The sequence below is a fragment of the Carassius auratus genome, unplaced genomic scaffold, assembly GCF_003368295.1.
Source record: "Carassius auratus strain Wakin unplaced genomic scaffold, ASM336829v1 scaf_tig00021008, whole genome shotgun sequence".
Taxonomy (NCBI): domain Eukaryota; kingdom Metazoa; phylum Chordata; class Actinopteri; order Cypriniformes; family Cyprinidae; genus Carassius; species Carassius auratus.
Genome location: NW_020525078.1, coordinates 46,564 through 66,923, shown reverse-complemented (window position 1 = coordinate 66,923; position 20,360 = coordinate 46,564). Strand labels below are relative to the sequence as shown.

Here is a 20,360-nt window from a genome sequence, read left to right as displayed (position 1 = left end):
GTTAGTTTTTCATTATGGAGATATAAAGGGCCTGCATTAGGTTAACTGTCCACTAAAACGAACAATTTAATGTAACTTCTTATTAGAAACAACACATTACTGTTAATCTTCACAAACATTATGAGCAAACAGAGAAATAAAGGACTTGATTTCCTCTTTTTAAAGCACTATGATGTTCCTGCCCTTATTCCTTCTCGGAATATTCATGATCTTAAGAATCTAATTCCAGCTTCAACCAATCACAACAGGTGTTGTATCTGTGGGGGCGGGGCTTTACCTGAGGCTTCCACCTCTATCTCGACCCTGCCGTCCGTCTTCTCGTTGTCGACCGAGAGCCATTCCTCAACCAGGAAGAAATAACTGCTGGCCGTCTGCAGGTCCTTCACCAGGACGTACTGGAGCAGCCATGCAGGAGACAGCCCTGACACACACACACACACACACACACACACACACACACATACACAGGTTTATCCTGACGCATCAGCCCGCTCCACACTGCTGGTGTTGTTCATGCCGATCGCTTCAGTACCTTTGTTGTCGTGCCACACGCGGATCTTCAGCACGCTGCCCAGGCTGCTGTCGGAGGCCACGTGGAAGATGTCCAGACTGTTTCGCGTGAACGCGCCGACACTGTCCAGGTGTCTGTGTCCACTGCGGCTCTCACTGCCGTGAAGACTGATGCCCACGTGAGCCGTGGTTCCTGCAGCGGAGAGAAAGAGCTCAGTGACTGACAGTCACTCAGTGAGGAATATCCATCGCTCTAATCATGAAACTAAACAGACGAGCCTCAGACAGCGCCTAACTAAGACCAAAACCATAAAATAAACAAAAACTAAATTTTTGTTACTTGAAATAAAGGGATTTATATATATATATATATATATATATATATATTTTTTTTTTTTTTTTTAGTGGTCAAAGCAAGATTTCTTATTTTAATATAATTTAAATCCATGTACTAAAATACCAAAACTAAATAAAAACTACCAAATAAAAACTAAATTAGTACAAAAATGAGTAAAAATTACAAAATGAAAAAAGGACAAAAACACAACACAATTATTCATATTTGATCGAAAATCGAAACTAAATGTGAAATACAAAAATAAAAACTATTTCAAATTTTATATATATAATATTTTCATGATACATTAAAAAAAGAGTTACTTGAAATAAAATGAACATTAATTGAAGAAGAAAACAAACAAACATAAACTTATTTGAGTTAGAGGCCAAAGCACAATTTCTCATTACTGCACTATAACATGGTATAGTAAAAAAAGTAAAACTAAAACGGAAATAAAAATGAACTAAAACTAAACAGACATATTTAAAAATTACAAAAACACACAACAAAATAGCTAAAACCGTAACTAAAATTAAAAATGGAAAATGCAAAAATAAAAACGAATTCACAATATAGACATAAAAAAACAACTAAATGTTTTTAAGAATTTATCTAGTAATCTATGCAATTTTAACCACACACAAATTTCACTCATGTTGAAGTTGGTGATATCTACACTATTGATAATAGACAATGGCCTTTTTTGGCCATAAATTCTTGACCTTAACAGACACCTGTTTACAGTGAGGCAGAGCCAGTCCCTTTAACACGTCCTGTCCTAACCGTCTCACCTGCCCCGTAGGCCCAGCCGGTCTTGACCTGGATCTCGTACTTGTACAGCCCGTCCTTCCCACACAGAGGCACCACAGAGGCCCGTCTCAGGTCCATCTGATCCAGCTTGTGCAGTACAGCCCCGGCCACAGCGTAACACAGCAGTCCCATCACACACACCAGCACCACCACCAGACTACGAGCCACCGAACGCTCCTGACAGAGACCAGACACATATAATCTAGCTTTAAAAACTATATAAAATTCATAAAAAAATGTCTTTTAAATTAACATTTTATATATATGAAACTTCAGATTAAAATATAAAAATATTAAACATTAAATTTTTTACATAATATACATCAAGCATAGTGGTAAATACAACATTACGACAATGACCCGGACATAAAAATATTTTTGAAAATGCACACAAAAAATAAAATATAAAATTAAATTCACTAATTTATGTAACTTTAATCATTTTTAATTCTAATATAATATAATATAATATAATATAATATAATATAATATAATATAGATTAAAAAACAATTAAATTCTATGAACTTTTAAAATAACATTTTGTACATATTAAGCTTCAGAATAATAGAAATACAAAAATGTAAAGAAACATACTACTAAAATAGTAAAATATAAAGAGAAATGTTCATTTAAAATAAAATACATATAAAATAACAGAATTATATATATATATATATATATATATATATATATATATATATATATATATATATATATATATATAGTAGTTAACATTTGAAGTGGATCAAAAAACGTAATCAAAGTTGTCCTAAGACAAGAATGCATTTAGGTTTTAGGACAACTCTGATGAAAGGTTTTAAACCACTTCATATGTTGACTAGTGTATTCTGAAGAATCATTACTACTGTGTCTGGACAGAATTAAGGTTAATTCAAAACCAATCTTCTGAAAGGAGAAGTTGAGTTGTGCTGCTCACAGGAATGATGAAGGAGACGGCGTCGGCGGGGACGAACAGGCTGGCGGCGAAAGCGGTGAGATGATGTGTGCGACACACGGCTCGGCTCACGTTGGTCTCGGGAAGCGGATCCATGCCGTCCGTCCGCCACTGACTGGTGCTTTCACTGAAATACTGACACAGCGAGGTGAAGACGGCCACCTCCAGCCGGATCAGAGCCGGATCGCCAGCGCCGCAGCCCACCGTCACGTTAATGAAGTGATCACGCGTGGTGTCATAGGACCTGATGGAGAACACACATCAGACAGTAGAAGACAAAACTCATTTGTGTTTTTAGTGGAGCGTAATCACAAATGATTTTAATTTATTGGCCTGAAAATTTGGACAGGATGAGGCGCTCTCTTTGTGTTTTGTGAAACACTCATCTTCACTGCTGATATTGATGAACACGTCACCCCTATGATCTCCTGTGGCGGTTGATAGCTTCCAGACGCATCATTTATTATAGATGACTGGCCTAACATGCACTTCCTGTATAAACTATGCAGCAGCGAGAAGCATCCAAACATTAGCAAGAGCCTTACTTTGGAGACAAGAAGAAAGTGTAGAGTCGGTGGTCCAGGTCCCGCCCCCGTGTCATATTGAGCGTGATGCGTTTCCTGTCTGTGCTGTTGTATTCATTGGGCCATTCGGAGGTGTGCAGATACGCTGTGATGAATGGATCCAATACCCACTTCTCCGGAGGATCTGAGGACACGGGGCGAGAAGAAAGAGCTCTTAAGAGATAAATCAAAACAAGAAACACTCAAAAGGAGGATGAATATCCCTGAAAATGCTATTTCCCCTCCGACGAGAAGAAATGCATTACACTGACCATGTGCTGTAATAACTAGTAATTGTTCCAGTTAGTCGACTAGTTGGTTTGTTTGCCTACACTAAAATGAACCCTGAGGGGTTCCTGTAATAAAGCTTGAATTAAAATTGAGAAATATTAGGTGAAAATATAAAAAAATAAAATTAAAACTCATTTAAAATATTTAAAACCACTATAATAATAATAATATATATATATAATAACACTATGCCAAGTTATTGTCCTTTATTAATCAAATATCATGAAATATGTTTGTTTATTAATTTATTTATTATTGGACATTTCACAATTTGATGATATTTTCTCATTCAGCTTTCTAAATACTGATCATAACATGAGATTAATTGTTATTATTTTTATATGTTTTTAACAGAAATAAAATATACAGTGGTGGCCAAAATTGTTAGAACACTTGGGAACTGGGGGCAAAAATGTTCATTAAATAATTCTTAACTAATTCACAGTTAATCATGTGTTAATCAATGATTAATAGAAGCAGCCCACTACTGTAAATCTATAATTTGGTGGAAATATTTTTTGAGCTAATCACAGATAAATAATCTTATAATAAAATAATATTTTTTTATAATATAAATATACTGTATATTTTTTACTTTTATTATTCATATATATTTTCTTCTTAGTATGACACCTGTATTTTTTCTCATACAGTTTCTTATTCTCAGTGGCTCCCCCTTGTGTTGAACGTCTTACCGTCTAGTACGGTGAAGTTGAGTTGGACGTAGATTGCCGCTTGTCTGTTGGTGTTCCTCGTGCTCACCCTCACGATGACTGAATCACAGCGGCTGATGTTCTCGGCTCCCGCCGGCGGCAGGACGGTCTCCAATCCATTCCCATTCGGCCCAGCCCCACTCCCGTTATTAACGGCAACCGTTATGGCATGACTGTCTTCCAGTTCTGAGATGGGAATCTGCGTGCCGTTCACCGTGCGAAACTCCATGGACGCCACCTCCGTGGACACGGTGTAATTGGCGATGTAGTTGAACGGAAACGGATTGGGCTCCACTTGGAACAGCAGCTGCACGATGCCGTCCTCGCTGCTGGGCGCCAGAGCGCCCCCTGCTGCCCGTCCCAGACTGCTGTTGAAGGCTCGCGGGATGGAGAAACGCCGGCACTCGGCCGCGTCGCTCTCGCCGTAGCAGAGCAGGCTCTGAGGGTCGACACGTTTGCCGGCGGCGACGATCTCTGCCCCGTGGAGGATCAGCGGCTCCTCGTTCAGGACGCGGCCCAGCATGAGGATCTGCATGAGGACGGAGGACAGGGTGTAGGCTTTAGCGGCCACCCGCAGCGGGTGATGCTGCTGCTCCTCTAACAGAAGCGGAGGCGGCTGGGTGAGGTCTTCACGGTCCTCTGACTCCGGAGGAGGAGAGGAGGCAGTCTGGCTCACCTGCTGGATCAGGCCACCTGAGGGAGGAGACAGTGTGGAGGTCTGGGTTACTGACTGGAGGAACACTGAAAACCAGCAGGCTCCACGAAAGACCAAAAAAGTGGAGTGATATAAGTGCTACAAGACTGATTAGAATTTGATTTAATGTTTCTATCAAAAAAAAAAAATATATATATATAAATCAAAAATTAGTTGCATGGCGATAAATCAATAAAATTAATTGTAATTAATCACACTGTTCAGAAAAAAAAAAAACCCAGGATGAAGATAAATCAAGTAAAGAGAAATAAATGCTTTTGTAGCATAATATAACAATATTAAAATAGAACAATTAAAATATAAATTAATATTGCATAATATTTACATTAAACTAGAGATATACAAATCTTTTAAAAAGAAAGGTAATTTAAAAAATAAAAGCTCCACAATGGAGACAAATCAAAAACATTCAAAGAAAACCATACCTGTCAATAAATCAATCAAATTAATTTCAAGTATTTGCATAACTGAGAAAAACCTTAAAATTACGATCAATTAAATAAAGATAAATAAAAACCATTTTTGTGGAAGTGATGTGACATACATACATGTGAAGATAAGTCATATAATTATATATTATAATTTTTTTATTAATTAAAACGAATAATAAAAATAACATTTAGTAATATTATATATTAAAATATAAATATCCAAATATTAACAGAGGGGCTATTTAAATAAAAGCCCTAAAATGAAGAAATGTTATGGCAGATGAGTCAATAATTGAGCAGATGATGCTATGTAAATAATAATGATATATTGTGAATTAATTATATTTTGTGAATTAAAATAAGAAAATATTCTTCAGAAAAATAGAATTATGCAGATCTTTTAAACAGAAAGGTAATTAAAAAATACAATAAAATTATTCATAATTAATACAGGTTAGGGGCATTTTACTGAGAAATATTATATTGTATTTTCTTTAGAATTAATAAAAAATAAATTGACAGCAATTTCATATGTAGATTAGGTTCAGATAAGATTTAAGTAAGTTTTTGACTTATTCTCCATTGAAAACGATCTGGGCTGGGATGTCTGTCTCTGTTTTGGTTTGTGAAACCCGGCCATTGGCAGTTTACACAATTGTATTTTGCCATCCAGGGTTGCCAGTTGGTGGAAACACAGCGTATTTCATTGTATTCATCGTCAAGTGCACTCGTTCCTGTTTGTGTCATCAATCTGGCAACCTGCATGTGCGTCAAGTCTGAGGAGGAGGGGCTAGGTGAAAAAAACCCTCTACAATATTTTTAATTTGGACTGTAATACCTAGTTCAACCACTCGGTGTCAATCCTACATACAGCACCTTTAAGGTCCATTGCACTTAAAATGAATCACATTTATACACTATCTCCAAAACTTTTGCCCGTCATAAAAAAATTTGGATCAGGTAAAAAATGTTTGCGCTTTCGCATCCGAAGCAAGAATTTTGATAAGAAACGATGACGAATACCAAAAAAAAAAACAACAACAATATAAATTTCAGACTCAGTGTGCAAGGAACTTCAGTCAGAAGAGAGAAAAATGAAAACATGTAAACAGTAACAGCTTGTTGCTTCTGGGGTTGTCTGTTGCTTTGTGACTCTGTTAGCATAACACAGCCAAGAAATAGATGATTGTCTTAGCTGTCTCACTGGAGTCTGAGTGTGTGTGTGTGTGTGTGTGTGTGTTACCCATGATATTAAGGATGTTGTCTGCTATCTCGGTCGGGGTGACTGTGCCCTGTTTGGTGTCAGTCTGCAGGATCTCTAACATCGACTCTAGTTTGTCCAGAGTGCTGTTCTGACACTCTTCACACACGAACTCTCCACTCACAGCCTGCAATCAAACACATACCAGACTCTATTCACTTGGTCACATGTCTCCTGAAGTGCTTCAGGATTGAGCTGATGTGAGTGTGTCTCTCTCGTCTCACCGTGCACTGCGCGAGCGCCGCTGATGTCTGCTGGATGTCACTGACGGTGGTGAGGTCCAGTGACGTCAGCGCTCTGGTGATGTTTCCTCTGACGCTCACACGATACTGACGCTCTGTCTTGGACACACGGGAAACACCCTGCTCATACTGACACACAGACACACACACATGAGGAGCAGATGGAGAAACACATGACAGATGGATGGATGGACGGCTGGTCTCACCTCATTGAGGACGGTGATGAGGGCGAGCGACAGCTCCCGTACTCTCTGTGAGTCTCCCTGATGGAGCAGCTCTCTCAGGGTGGAGTCGGTCAGATTGCTGAGCCAGTGAGGGAGACTGCTGAATCCGTCAGGAACCGCCGGCAGCACAACCTCCATCGACCTGACACACATCACAAACCATTCACAGCGCTGCCAGCAAAGAGCAGAACACAGGAAGTCTTCCTGCCAAACCGTGTCTTACTTGTTGAGGGCCGTGACTGTCGCCCCCTGGTGGTCCTCCACCATGACACTCACAGACACCTGGTACTGGGTCGAGCTGAAGCCCGGGGGCAGGAAGGCTGAATGTTCGGGACTCGTGCCTTTATACACACAGAACTCCTCGCAGTCCTTCTTGGAGCAGCGCTCCGCCAGCAGACTATACACCAGCGGAGACTCGGCCTCGTCCATATCAGTGTAGCCTGAAAACCAGACACCATGACCAAAAATGTATCTAAAATAAACTTTTAACTGAACTTAAAATGAAAAATAATACAGATATGATAACAATACTACTACGAAATCTACTATTAATAACAATATAAAACACACTAAAGATTAATGAGCTGCTGGGTTCATGAATATCAATCGCCTTGCCATCGAGTCACCCAGTGTGAAGATTTAATTGCATCTGTGATTGATTCACTCTCATTGTAGAGGGTTGTCCATCTTCACCGTCACGCTTAGTAACACAAACAGCTCTGCTCTCTCCACAGAGTAAAGGGACCCCTCTCAAACATTGTTGCTCTGCACCACGTTCTGAACGTTGTTTAAAGCGGTGGATGATTGTGATTTCACTTTTTTAATGTTAGTTAGTGTGTAACGTTGTTGTTTGAGCATAAATAATATCTGCAAAGTTATGAAGCTGAGAGTTCAACACAAATGGAGATATCTGTCTTTTAAAATTCTGGCAGTTAAATGCCAACAAAAATGGCTGGTAGGGACTACAACAAGTTTCTTCATGGGTTTATGACGTAACAAACCCAGATAAACCCCGCCCTTGGGAAAAGGCAGCAAAGGGGCGTGGCCATGCTGCGCTGCTTTAGAGAAGAGGAAGAGAAAACTTGAGGTACACGTAAAAATCTATTCATATATGAATTCACATAGGATTCACAAGATTCTAAATCAATGTTCTAAAGCAGAGGTTCTTGATCCTGTTCCTCACGTCCCCTTGTTCTACACACACTTTCTTTCTCTCTCTCTCTTTATTGTTCAGCTCAGCTCCAACATTGAACTATTCCAATTATACAATGATGCCGTTGTTTACAATACAACAGGAGCACATGCCACTGAGGTGAGGGGCGGGACGATTAGATGTGCACTAGAGGCAGTTTAACCAATCAGAGCCAGACGGGAGGGGCTTCATAGAAGCAGGAAATGATCAGTGCATTTCTCAGAGAAGGGACAGAGTGGTGTGAAATAAAGGTAAATTATGTTTAAAAAATGTGTTTGTTTAAAATCAAAGCATTAGCACATTACACTTCACCCCATACACACAATCAAGCCTAGAAAAAAAACACCCCTTTAAGCGACATACACCAGTACTGTGGTATATATAAAAATTCATATGATAGCAAAAATAAACGCTGTTATTTGGTATGAACCCAGCATTACACTGTAAAAAACTGTGAAATTTCTACAGTAAGTTCTCCTACTATGTAAGGTGAAAAACTGTAATAAGACATTTCATAAAATAAATTAAAGGTATTTATAATTAACAGTGAAAAACCGTCAATTGGTGTTCCCAGAATTCCCTGTGTGGCATTTCAAATTTGATGTTCTTTCTTTGAAACAACTATGTTTTCTCTTAATTTTTTCTTATCAGTTACATTTATCAGGTTTGCATTTTACGTCTAATGTTGTTGTGTTCATGTGTGTAGTGTTTGTGTGAATGACACTGTGCACCTTCTATATATATATTAGTATTGACCTTTTCAGCTTGTGGAAAAGCTGCTCATGGTGAACTTCATCATGTGACTTTCTCATCACCACCTGATTTTGATGGTTATTATATTACAAAGGTACAGATCAGATTTCAGAACTTCAATAGGTTGTTAATTAATGGAATGTGATTTTTAATTGAATAATTTAAGTTAAATCCATAAATCCTCAAATGTTGCTAAAGGTTTTTTTTACTGTAAATGTTCAGTCCTTCGTCTCCAGTCTCACCTGAGCAGTTGAAGTGCACTCTCTCCAGCAGCGTGTGCACCTGAGGCCCGTCGCCGTCCGCCCACAGAGAACACGCCCCGCCGGCTGGAGGCAGGTTGGGGTGGAGCTCGATGTAGGCCACGCCCTCGCGGTCCATGCTGTCATCGGTCACGTGGAGGCTGAATATGTAGGAGTTTCCGTCGCGGAGGATGCCCTGTCGCAGGACCAGGTTCATGCTGTCGCTGCCCGTGGTGGTGGTGTTCAGATCCAGCACCAGCGTCTCGTTCCCTCCGGTCATCGCCGTCCACCGCTAACAACAACAGACACCACGCACACGTCACTGATACTTCCCAGTCATTTCCATATTATTATTTTAACTTAAGTTTCTTGATAATAAAGTTAATTATTAAATAAATGCAAAACACTCATAATGCATTTAAAAACATATTTTATATGCATATAAACTTTTATGTAGTTACAAAAACATTCACAGCTTTAGGAATCGTTTTGTATTTCCATGCCACTTTTATGTATTTATATGATGGAGCAGATTATTAAATTAATTAACAAATATAATTTATATTATATAAGTTAATAAATTATTGTATTAAATCATATAATTATTTAAAAGTGGTGCTGTATTTGTTGTATTCTCATTTTAAAATTCTAGTTAATATTAAAACTGTTTTATTTTTATAGCATTTTTTCAAATTATGTTATTTTTAATAAGCTCCCAGCTGCTTTTTCAGTAACCTTGCAGTGACCTCCATCACATCAATATGAATCAGCACTCATCTCAGACCGAGTGTTTGCAGCACTAGATAAGCATCCCTGAATTGTACCCTAATATTTACAGTTTCTGGTTCATGGGAACCCATCCAAGGGGAAGGAGGGTTTGACCGTTAGGTCACCAAGCAAATGTCTGTGCATGTTTAATGAGGCTTAGCATGTCGTTAACGTCTAATGCAGTGGAACACATCATAATGGTGACATCATCCTGTACACCCACTGAGGTCTCCCCTCCCTCCGGTTCCCATAACCATAACATCACTCGAGTCTCAGTCTAAACATTATGAGAAGACGAGGAATGCCTGCGAAAAAAGAGAGAGCATTCTAGAATGACATCATGCCGCTATCTCCCAATGCACAGCGCTCTTTGACTAATTATGATGGTATGTTTCCTCTAATAAATAAGGCAAGAGTGACTCACTAAATCCAAATATGTCATTCCCAACATTCAGATTGTATGAGGAAAGAGTTAATCCTAGGGACAAATTATATAATGCCTTCCATGCTTTTTGTAAAGCTAAAAGATAAAGAAATTAAAACTTTCACCCGCCAAAAAACTTAAGACATGGAAAGTCCAAATGTTGTTTCCATGATGTCCTTCAGAGACCTACTTGAGCATCAAAACCTACCTGAAACAGCAGGGAGTATTGTGAAAAACTGCTCGAAGAGTTATTATATTTTGCATGTTTCTGTAGGCAACAGTGGTTTAATAGTAACCCTGTGATTGATGAGAGTGTGTCATGAGTGTGATTGTTCTCACCCCTCTGTGTGAGCTGTGACAGTTATTGCAGGTGCCAGCCAGGTACACATAAGAGCTCTGACTGATCTCGTAGCGAGACTGAGCTTTGCACGACACACACTCCAGCGACACCATTGGGATGCGACCGCTTTGCACCCACACCTGTGACAAGGAGAAGAGACAGGACAACAAAAGAATTAAATACCAAACCCGCAAGACCCTTGCACAGGTTTTTTTTTTTTTTTTGATGAAATCCGAGAGCTTTCTGACCTTACATAGACTACAATGTAACTAAAATGTTCAAGGCACAGAAAAATAGTAAGGACATTGTTAAAATTGAATGTGATAGTTGTGTTGCTGTCTATGCAGGGTCAGAAATCTCTTGGAGTGTCTTAATTTGTGTTCTGAAGATGAAAGAAGGTTTAATGATTAATGACAGATTTTTCATTTTTGGGGTGAACTAGCGTTTTGAATTATGCAATTACGTTTTCTGTTGACCATGGAAGCTGATTAATTTCTCGAATCAATTCATTTCAAAATCTCTCATTCTTTCCACTGATTTAAATATTAACAATGTTAGCACTGAGACTGGCAAATTCCCCACTGTGTTGTGCTTGAAGCAAGCAGACCTTCAAAGTTAAATCTCATGAAATATTCCCTTTAGCGTCCGTCAAAGCATTTCAATTCAGCGAGTGAAATGAGTTTCATCTACATCACTACATTCATCTACGTAATTACAGCCAAATACAGAGTAGGCTAAATACAAATTAACATTCTGTAATGATGATAGCAACTAATTTGAATAATGCAGAACAAAACAAAAAGGCGGGAAATGCTAATAATGAATATTAACCACTAATACTTTTGCTAATTTACATGCACTGCATTGTTTTAGCTCACACTTCTCTGTTGAAAGTATGCATATCAGGTAAAAGCACAAATACACCCCAGAAAAAGGCACGATTTCACATCTCACTTGCTTTTGTTCATGATTTGATTATTTACTGTGGCCACGATCGCTAGAAACTGTAAACAAGTTTTTCTTTTAAATTCAGATCTGTTTACTGGCAGCTTTCCATGAGGCTGTAACAGCGTGACGTTAAATGTGCCATTCAAAATGGCCTGAGTTTTTGATTGTGGATAATTAGTATTCTATAATGAGCCTAATTTACATAGAAAAGAGTGACAATGACTTCATTAAAATATCACACAGCTCTATTCAGTGCACTTTGAAGATGCTTAAACTGGACTACAGGTAGCTGTTGAATAAGACGCAGGTTTAATGCATGAAAAAATCCAACATTTTATTTAAAAGATTAAAAATAAAAAAAAAATTAAATGTGATGAGATGTATTTTGGAGTATAAAACATCTGTACGAGCAATGGTGAAAAACAGCTGACAAGAAAATATAAATAACAAGAAATATTTGTATATGCAGCATATTTGCTATGAAAAGCTGGAAGTCAGTAATCAACAAGAGCACTCACTGTTTGGTTTGTGGACTCTGGGGTCATTCCTTCTTTGCTGACGGTCAAGCGAAAGGTATACTCAACATCTACCTCCAGTTCAGAACCAGAGATTCCCAGAACCGGGTCGCTCGGACCCAACCCGAAATGCAAAGTGGAGCAGTGAGCTGGGCCCTGCAGGGTGAAGTTAAAGACAGAATCACTGCAGATGGTAATTAATCGACTCATTTACCTGCCTCAAGATATACAAGACAAGAGCATAATCATCAAACAAGTTTTGGTACCTTTGTTGTTTAATGACTTTCCCTAATGAGTTTTTTAATAGCATTTTAATCACTGACCATGCCTGTGCATCTCGAATACACGTTTGACACCAACAAAGTATACATTTTGCAATCTACTGCATTATCATTTAGAACCTAACATTTTTATTTTGAGATGCATTTTGCTTAAAGTGTGCTCACATAAATGCCACCTGTTTTTCTTTTTGTTAGTTTGTTTTGTTTTTAATCTGATCATCTAATGGAATGACATTCATACATTTTTGCTGAGACTAAAGTGTTATTTTTTGGTGCCAGTGGTGCTTGAAATATTTCATTATACTTAATACAATATTCCTTTGAATTTCTGTCAGTGACAAAATGTTTTAATAAAAAGCAGGAATCTCTGGCTTCCCTCTGGCTGTGATTCTGATGGCATGGATATCTCTAAGGAATGCTAAGTTTATCCGCTGCTAGTTATGTAACTGATCTCAAGTAGACACCACCCAAACATCCACGTTTGGGGCACGTACTACACAAATGTTATCTTTCTGAGCTGCTGTGTGCAAAGTTAAGCCTCTGATACTAGATGTCCCTAACATACTCAAACAACTCTCAATTTCACACCTTCACATATCTGTTAAGAACTTTTAGCTCTCAAATATGACTAAAAGAGCTCAGTGAATATAAGCACTTGATTGTTCATTGTTTTAGTGCCAATTACTCAATCTCTCAAACAATCTCTCAACTACAGTGTTTATTTTACTTTGTCATCCACTGATCATTTCCAGGGGAAAAAAACTCAAAAATTGGATTGTTCATCTTAAGACCTTTAAGAGTACTGCATGAACAGTCATACACAACAAGGTGCTTCACATATTAGATGCACCTAAGCACCAACATTAGATCTTATGTGTATTGCTATTTTACAGCTTAAGTTAGGGAGGTCCAATCTTGATCCTGGAGGGACGATTTCCAGCAGAGTATAGCTCCAGTCCCAACTAAACCCAAATGAACGAGCTAACTAAGGTCTTAGAGACCAATAGAAAATTCCAGGCAGATGTGCTGGAGCTGAACCCTGCAGGAAGATGTCCCTCCCAAAGCAGGATTGGCCATCATGGCCTAGAACCATTTATTGAAATTTTAAGACATCAAAAAAACATTAATTTTTATATATCTGTTACACATCAATCATGATTACCTTTGAGGTGCTCACACATTCCCAGTGGTAATTGAGCAGGGACTGGTTCTCTGGGTCCAGGTTTGGGTCGTAGGATTGTTCTGCACTCAAATGCAAATCTTGAGTTTTGGACCACACACGGTATGTGCCACCTTCAATGATTGGCACTAGCTTTTTGGACATTACTGAAAGTTGAATACACGCTGCCTTCCGTAGTGGCACACCCTCATAGGACAGAGAAAAAACTAGAGTGTAGTTCCCAGCAGAAATCGACATCTTGGGCACTGAAATTTGGAGCCTCCGGACGTTGACTTCTGGGGGGAGACGGACCTTAGATGGTGGTGGACCTTTCTTGTCATCATCCTGACAGCGAGGAGAGGTGAGGATCTCCCAAAGGTACTCTACTCCATAGAGGCCACAACCTTTTAAATTCACATTGGCCTCTACTGAGGTTGGCTGGTAACGCCATATGGCGAGTCGTGGAGCTTGAATTATCTGAACTTCTGGTTCGTCACACTTTAGGACGGAGATGTTGACATTAACCTCTGCTGTAACCCAGCTCACCAAGTTACTGACATTAACTCGCACCACATAGTGACCAGGAAGGATGTAGATATGACTAAGAGAAGGTGTAGTTGTGACTGGTGCAGAAGTACCATCCCCAAAGTCCCACTGATATGTAGCTGGAGTGGAAACAGAAGTGATTCCCACATGAAAGCTGACCGTCTTGTTTATGAAGGTGTCGCTTGGTTGAGCATCCAAGGTGGCTGACCTGATAATGTTCTGAACTCGTATGACCTTGGTCACATTTAATCCGTTTAATGAATTAAATGCTCTAAGGAATATGGTCAGATTGCCTGGCTGTTCTGGCGCATATGTCACCAACTTGCCAACCCGAGAAATCTTAAGACCATGGTGAAGGTCAAAGGTCCACAGAATGGTCAGCGGATCACGTGTCAACGTGGATGCCTCATAAGCCCTAGGTACACCAACAGGTATAGCAGCTTCACAGCAGTTCAGTATAGTCAACTTGGTCACAGGCTCCATGACTTCAATGTGCAGAGTCCTTCGTTCTGAACTAACTTGGTTGTAGGCAGTAAGGTTGACATAGTACTTGGCCACACTTGTGAACTGGTGGATGTAGGTTTGATTGGTCAGAACAACAGTTGAATCACCACTAATGCTCAGAATGAAATGAACAGAAGTTCCAGATGAGACAGAGATGGTAAATTCAACGTTTTCACCAACCGCAGCAATTTGTTTGCTGGCCTTGAGCTCCAGACCCTGGATACGTTCTTGAACGCTAAATTCACGTGAGTATGTTTCTCTGTTGATATCATTAGTGGCGTTCAAAGCAACAGTGAAAATTCCCGGTTTGGGGAAGATGTAGGAAGTGGTGCGCTGGTTCGATTTTATGTTGTCTGGCAAAAGCCACATCCACGAAATGCTGGATCCTGTTTGTGTTTCACCACGCAGAGTAACATTGTCCCCTGAAGCTACAAAGTTCTCTGTAACATTTGTGGCGATGAAAGTCAATCCTGAGATTGGTTCTTGAATGCTGATCCACTTTGAGACCACTTCTGAGCTGACTTTGTTGGAAACCTCAACGTTAACTAGTTTCAAACCCGTCCTTCTGAAACGGTGCATGACTGAGGACATATCAGATGTTAACAGTTCACCATCTGCCCACCATTTGTAATGAAGCGCTGTTCCAAAACGTGCAGATACTGTCATATTTGTCATGGCATTTACTGCAGCAGGGTTTGGTGAAATCTTAAGTACCAGCTCCCTTACAGGATCCAAAAACTCAATCGTTTTGTTCACAGCCAGCTGGCCAAGCAAGTTGGTTGCCTTGAGGACGACATCACAAGGACCAGGGGTGGAAAAGTTGAGGTCTATGGTCCTGCCCGTGAGGTTGTAGTCAAGCTTTTCATGTTCCCTCAGAAGGTTCCAGCTGAAGGTCATATTGGTCCCCTCTTTTAGTGAGGCTTGTAAGTGAAGGACACGGTTGCTTGCAAAACAGCATCCTTCAATAAGCTCATCAGCCACTATCTGCAAGCCCTCCAGCTCACGCTGCACAAAGATGGAAATGCTTGACTGAACAGTCCCAATGTCATTCTCTGCAGTAACGATGATATTGAAAGTCCCAACGGAGCGAAATGTGTAGAACATGGTGTGAGTGCCTTGGATAGATGTGCACCGGTCACAAAGAATCCAAGAGTACCTTACACCATCTCCTTGGTCGAGGTGTGCCTCAAAGTGAACAGTGGTGTTCAAAGGGACATTAACAAGGCTAGCATTTACAGAAAATCCTGTGATTGGGGCTAAGACCACAACAGAAGTCTCATTTTTGGTCTCACTCACTTCATTCTTGCCTGTAACACTTATGTTAAACCTGCCTGAGGAATTGTAAGCATGTGATACGTTTGTGCCATTAAGTCGAGTCCCATCTCCAAAATCCCAGATGTAGACGGCATTCTCAGAGTCTGAAAATGCCTTGAAATCATAGTCTTGGTGTAAGGAAAGATTGTTCCCTTTATCTCCATTATGGCTGATCAACAAAGAACTGACAGATTGTTGCACCACAACTGAAACAGATACATTAATACAGGAGATGTTGTTGAGTGCAGTAACCGTAACCAGATATTCCCCAGGACTCTTGAACGTAAAGGCCATCTCCTTACCACCTCGAACAGGACTTCTCGAATCAAGTACCCCAAAATCCCATAGGTAGGTGTAGTTAAATTCTGGGAAGGCAGCTACTGTAAATCTGCTCTCCTCGTCAAGCTTGATGTGTTTTCTCAGAGGAAACAAAGACACTGTTGTGAGTTCAGGTTGGACGCAGACCCTTCTGAAAAAATTTGCCTTGTTGGCTTCACTTGACATAAGTAGTGAGAGATTGTACTCGCCACTCTTAACATACGTGTGTGTTATCATCGACATTCCATACCGAGTTTTGTTGGGGCTTCCATCTCCAAAACTCCACACGTACTGATGTCCTGAAGCGTTCCCTGACACAAATGCATGGAAGAGTACCTCTTTGTTTTCCTGAATGCACCCGGGAGGTTCTAGCGATAACACTTGTAGCACAAACACCTCCACAGGTATGGTTTCCCATTGAGAGCTCACAGCATTCTTTGCGGTGACATTTACAGTGTAGTTTCCATCTTTTCTATACGTATATTCAACTTTGGGTTCCATAACTGTGTGCACCATTCCATCGCCCATGTCAAAGCTCCAAGTTACATTGTTGCCTGCTTCCAGACTTGCCGTGACAACAGTAGGAGTGTTGCATTCCGTGGGAGCAGATGACATTACCTCCAAGCCCTTAACATCCTCATAGACGATAACTTCCATGCAGGTGTCTGTCCAGCTAATGGTGTTGTTGATATTCACGCAGATATTGTAGACACCGCTGTGAGCGTACACATGAGGAACCCTACGTTCACGGCCCTGCTGTACACTCGAATTGTCACCAAAGTTCCAGGTGTAGATGATGCCGTAGGGAGATGGCAGAGGGTGAGCCTCAAATTCAGCAGTTTTTTTGGCATGTAGTAGGGGCGGGTCAATCTCGATTCGCACACTTGTCAGAATGCTAAAGACGTATACATTGACCTTGCATGTCTTGTTCTCATAGCTGTTAGAAGCTGTGAAGTTTAAGGTGTACTCTCCTGCAAGAAATATGAGTAAAAAATAAATAAATAAATCAATGTAGATATAAAAATAATGAATACAAATAAAAATCTGGATAAAATCAATAATATTTTTTTTACCTGGCTGTGCATAAATGTATTCCACATCATCACGAACCACAACCTGGTAACTAGAGGAGTTATTGTAAGGGGGCTTAAACTGATGTGTACGGTTTCCTCCATCTCCAAACTTCCACCTGTGACATAAAAACCATTGAAACAAACTCACACACACTACATGCCTGATAACATGCATTATTTTACAACTGTCTTGATTTTAATTGCACAAGTCACTAGGAATGTTAAACCATGACCTCACTGAAAATATTTTTCGGCAGTCTTAAAGTTAACATGTATTGCAACCTCATGTAAGACAGTACTTTATTGTAACAGCAGGCATTGGACAGTGGTTGGGGAGGAGTTGAAAAATAACTTATGTCAATTCCTTTTTGCATTACAGATAATTTTTTTCCCTTTTGAATGATACACTGTGCACAGTAAGTCCTGGAACATATATTAAGTTAAGTCTGGTTTCATGGTGGCTTTAAAGACAAGCTTATTGCAGTATAAAAGAGGGGACTAAAGAATGGGGGGAAAACAACTTTGAGTCTCTTTTGGTGCCTCGGGAATTTGTAAAAGCAAGGTGGCAGGTCTGTTTTGAAGATATTTTTAGCTGGAGGGAATAAAAGCTCCTTCTTGCAAATCTCGGCGTCTGACTCATCGCTGCGGGAGGGAGAGGTGGAGCTGCTGTTGAATCATCGCCTCGGCTCCTGGCGATACACCTTCATCTCTTGCTCCATCTTATCCCCACATTCTCTATACAAGTTGAACCCAAAGGAGAATCAGGTATCACGATTGACTGAACAAGCGGCGGGCTGAACTCCAGAGATACTGAGCAGACGAGATAAAAGCAGAAATCGCCCTACAGTACTTGTCTAACTGACTTTTTTTGGACAGTGAATAGAGAAATCCATGAAATAAATAAATAAAGCAGACATCTGCAGTGGCACACAGCAGGCTTCTGGGGGATGGAATGGAAACTTTGGAAATCTTTCTATGCTCGGCGTTGAAGGGAAAATACTTGTCAGCATTCTGCGCTAACCACAGACTGTAAATCTAGAGAAAAGTGCCATTATAGGGGAGCAGGCTGGGAGTATTTGAGGAGGTGGAAGCCGTAGAGAAAATGTTTGTGTGCAGACTGTGTGCATTAAACAGTCATGAGACGCAAATATAGAAAGCCATCTAACTCTCCAAGAAAAGAGTTATTTAAAAAGAACATTCACAACCAATTTTACTTCCATGATGATTGAAAGAGCTTGATTTTACCCATCAGGAACTGATTATATTGTAATTGGGTGTTTCATCTCAATGGATCGCAGTTCTAGGACTTCTTTATAAAATCTATCATTTGCTACGATTTCTCTATTTTTAATGGCAATATCAATCACAGGCATTAAATTACTGCATTAATTCCATTTACTGCATTTAAAAAAGACTTCATTACAAACTGTATGCTATCTAAATGAGCAATTTAAAAAACTGTAAACTGTAAATCGTCCTTCATAATGACCTTGCTGGCAAAAGTGTTTAGGATTAATCTGATGAATCTAGACTATGAATATACTATTTAATTTGACCAATCAGAGCTTCACTGTCATAGAACATACCAGAAGGTGACATTCACTGCCATGTCTATCTTCACCGATGCAGAGAGGTTCAGGGGCAAACCCTGCTGCACGATTTTGGGGACTCCGTGGACCGTCGGCTCAGTCATCGGGTTCATGTGGTCTACTGTGACATTGAAGTCCTCTGTCAGCATGCTGACCTGGTTCATAGCTGTTACCTAAGAAATGAGAGATGGGTCAGCTGCCAAGCTGATAGAATCGGTAAGGCCTTTACATAAAGCGGTCTGAGTTCAATGAAAACCAGTCACCGTGAGTTTGTACACTGCTGCGTTCTTGTAGATGATATTCAACATGCTGTTAAAGTATGTGAAGTATGGTTTATCATCCACTGTCCATTTGAACGACGGGTCTGTACCTCCCTCCACAGAGGCTGTGTAACTCTGAAATACGAGAGAAAGAAAAGGAGGTAAGCAAATAATAAGACCATTAAAGATGAAGGTCAGGGCCATAACAAAGGCGATATGGTGGATAATGAACAGCGTGAAACCTTCAGCTTCTGTCTCACAGACCTCAACATAAAATACCAGCGACATAAATACAGAAATACTCTTTCCTTGAACAGTGGCTGTTTAGAAACCAGTTTAAACTAGCCTAAAACTACCAAACTACATGATTTAAGCAGTTTTTTAAATATTAACATAAAATAAATACACTATCCTTGAACAGTAGATGTTTAAAAGGTAAAGGCATGCTGATAAAATAGCTTCAACTAGCTTAAGGTGGTTAGGCTGATCTGCTTTGATGGTTTTAGGCTGGGGAACCAGTTTAAACCAGCAAAAAACAGCATTATACCACCTGATTTAAATGGGTATTTTAAATGAGAGCAATACATATACTACCCTTGGACAGTAGATGTGTAGAAGGAAGGTAAGGTCATGGTGACAAAATGGTTAAATGTGATTATCAGATCTGTTTTGATGGTTTTAGACAGGTTTTGGGCATTTATCGGGCTGGATAACCAGCAAAAAAACCTGAATATTTGCAAAAATACTCTCTCATTGGACAGTAGATGATAAAGTCATGCTGGAAAGAAAAAGGTTTAAACCAGCCTAAGGGTTTTAGAAGGCTTTGGGCACTTTTTAGGATAGAAAACCATTCCAAGCCACCAAAACCACCTGGTTTAAGTATTTATTAAAACTGCTGTTAAACGTTTTAAACCAGCCTAAGGTGGTTAGCTGGTCTGATTTTATGGTTTTAGACATGTTTAGAGCACTTTTCAGTTTGTGAAACCAATTTAATCCAGCAAACTACCTGGTATTAGTGATAAATACACTAGCTGTGAACAACACTGGATGTTTATAAGGTAAATACATGCCAAAAATGGCT

General features: G+C 39.7%; 1 protein-coding gene across 1 annotated transcript in view; it reads right to left on the bottom strand.

Annotated features, from left to right (window-relative positions):
* The window catches only part of LOC113076698 (polycystin-1-like), a 71,403-nt gene that overhangs the window by 17,016 nt on the left and 34,027 nt on the right, over nucleotides 1-20,360 (bottom strand). The window contains exons 14-30 of the mRNA XM_026249379.1: nucleotides 19,283-19,414; nucleotides 19,017-19,192; nucleotides 17,431-17,546; nucleotides 13,679-17,328; nucleotides 12,239-12,391; nucleotides 10,772-10,912; nucleotides 9,244-9,532; nucleotides 7,280-7,496; nucleotides 7,039-7,198; nucleotides 6,815-6,961; nucleotides 6,573-6,717; nucleotides 4,166-4,876; nucleotides 3,162-3,324; nucleotides 2,599-2,860; nucleotides 1,642-1,837; nucleotides 533-703; nucleotides 278-421 (exon numbers count right to left, since the gene is read on the bottom strand). Of these exons, the coding sequence (XP_026105164.1) occupies nucleotides 278-421; nucleotides 533-703; nucleotides 1,642-1,837; nucleotides 2,599-2,860; nucleotides 3,162-3,324; nucleotides 4,166-4,876; nucleotides 6,573-6,717; nucleotides 6,815-6,961; nucleotides 7,039-7,198; nucleotides 7,280-7,496; nucleotides 9,244-9,532; nucleotides 10,772-10,912; nucleotides 12,239-12,391; nucleotides 13,679-17,328; nucleotides 17,431-17,546; nucleotides 19,017-19,192; nucleotides 19,283-19,414 (6,973 nt within the window). The remainder of the gene's footprint in view (nucleotides 1-277; nucleotides 422-532; nucleotides 704-1,641; nucleotides 1,838-2,598; nucleotides 2,861-3,161; nucleotides 3,325-4,165; nucleotides 4,877-6,572; nucleotides 6,718-6,814; nucleotides 6,962-7,038; nucleotides 7,199-7,279; nucleotides 7,497-9,243; nucleotides 9,533-10,771; nucleotides 10,913-12,238; nucleotides 12,392-13,678; nucleotides 17,329-17,430; nucleotides 17,547-19,016; nucleotides 19,193-19,282; nucleotides 19,415-20,360) is intronic.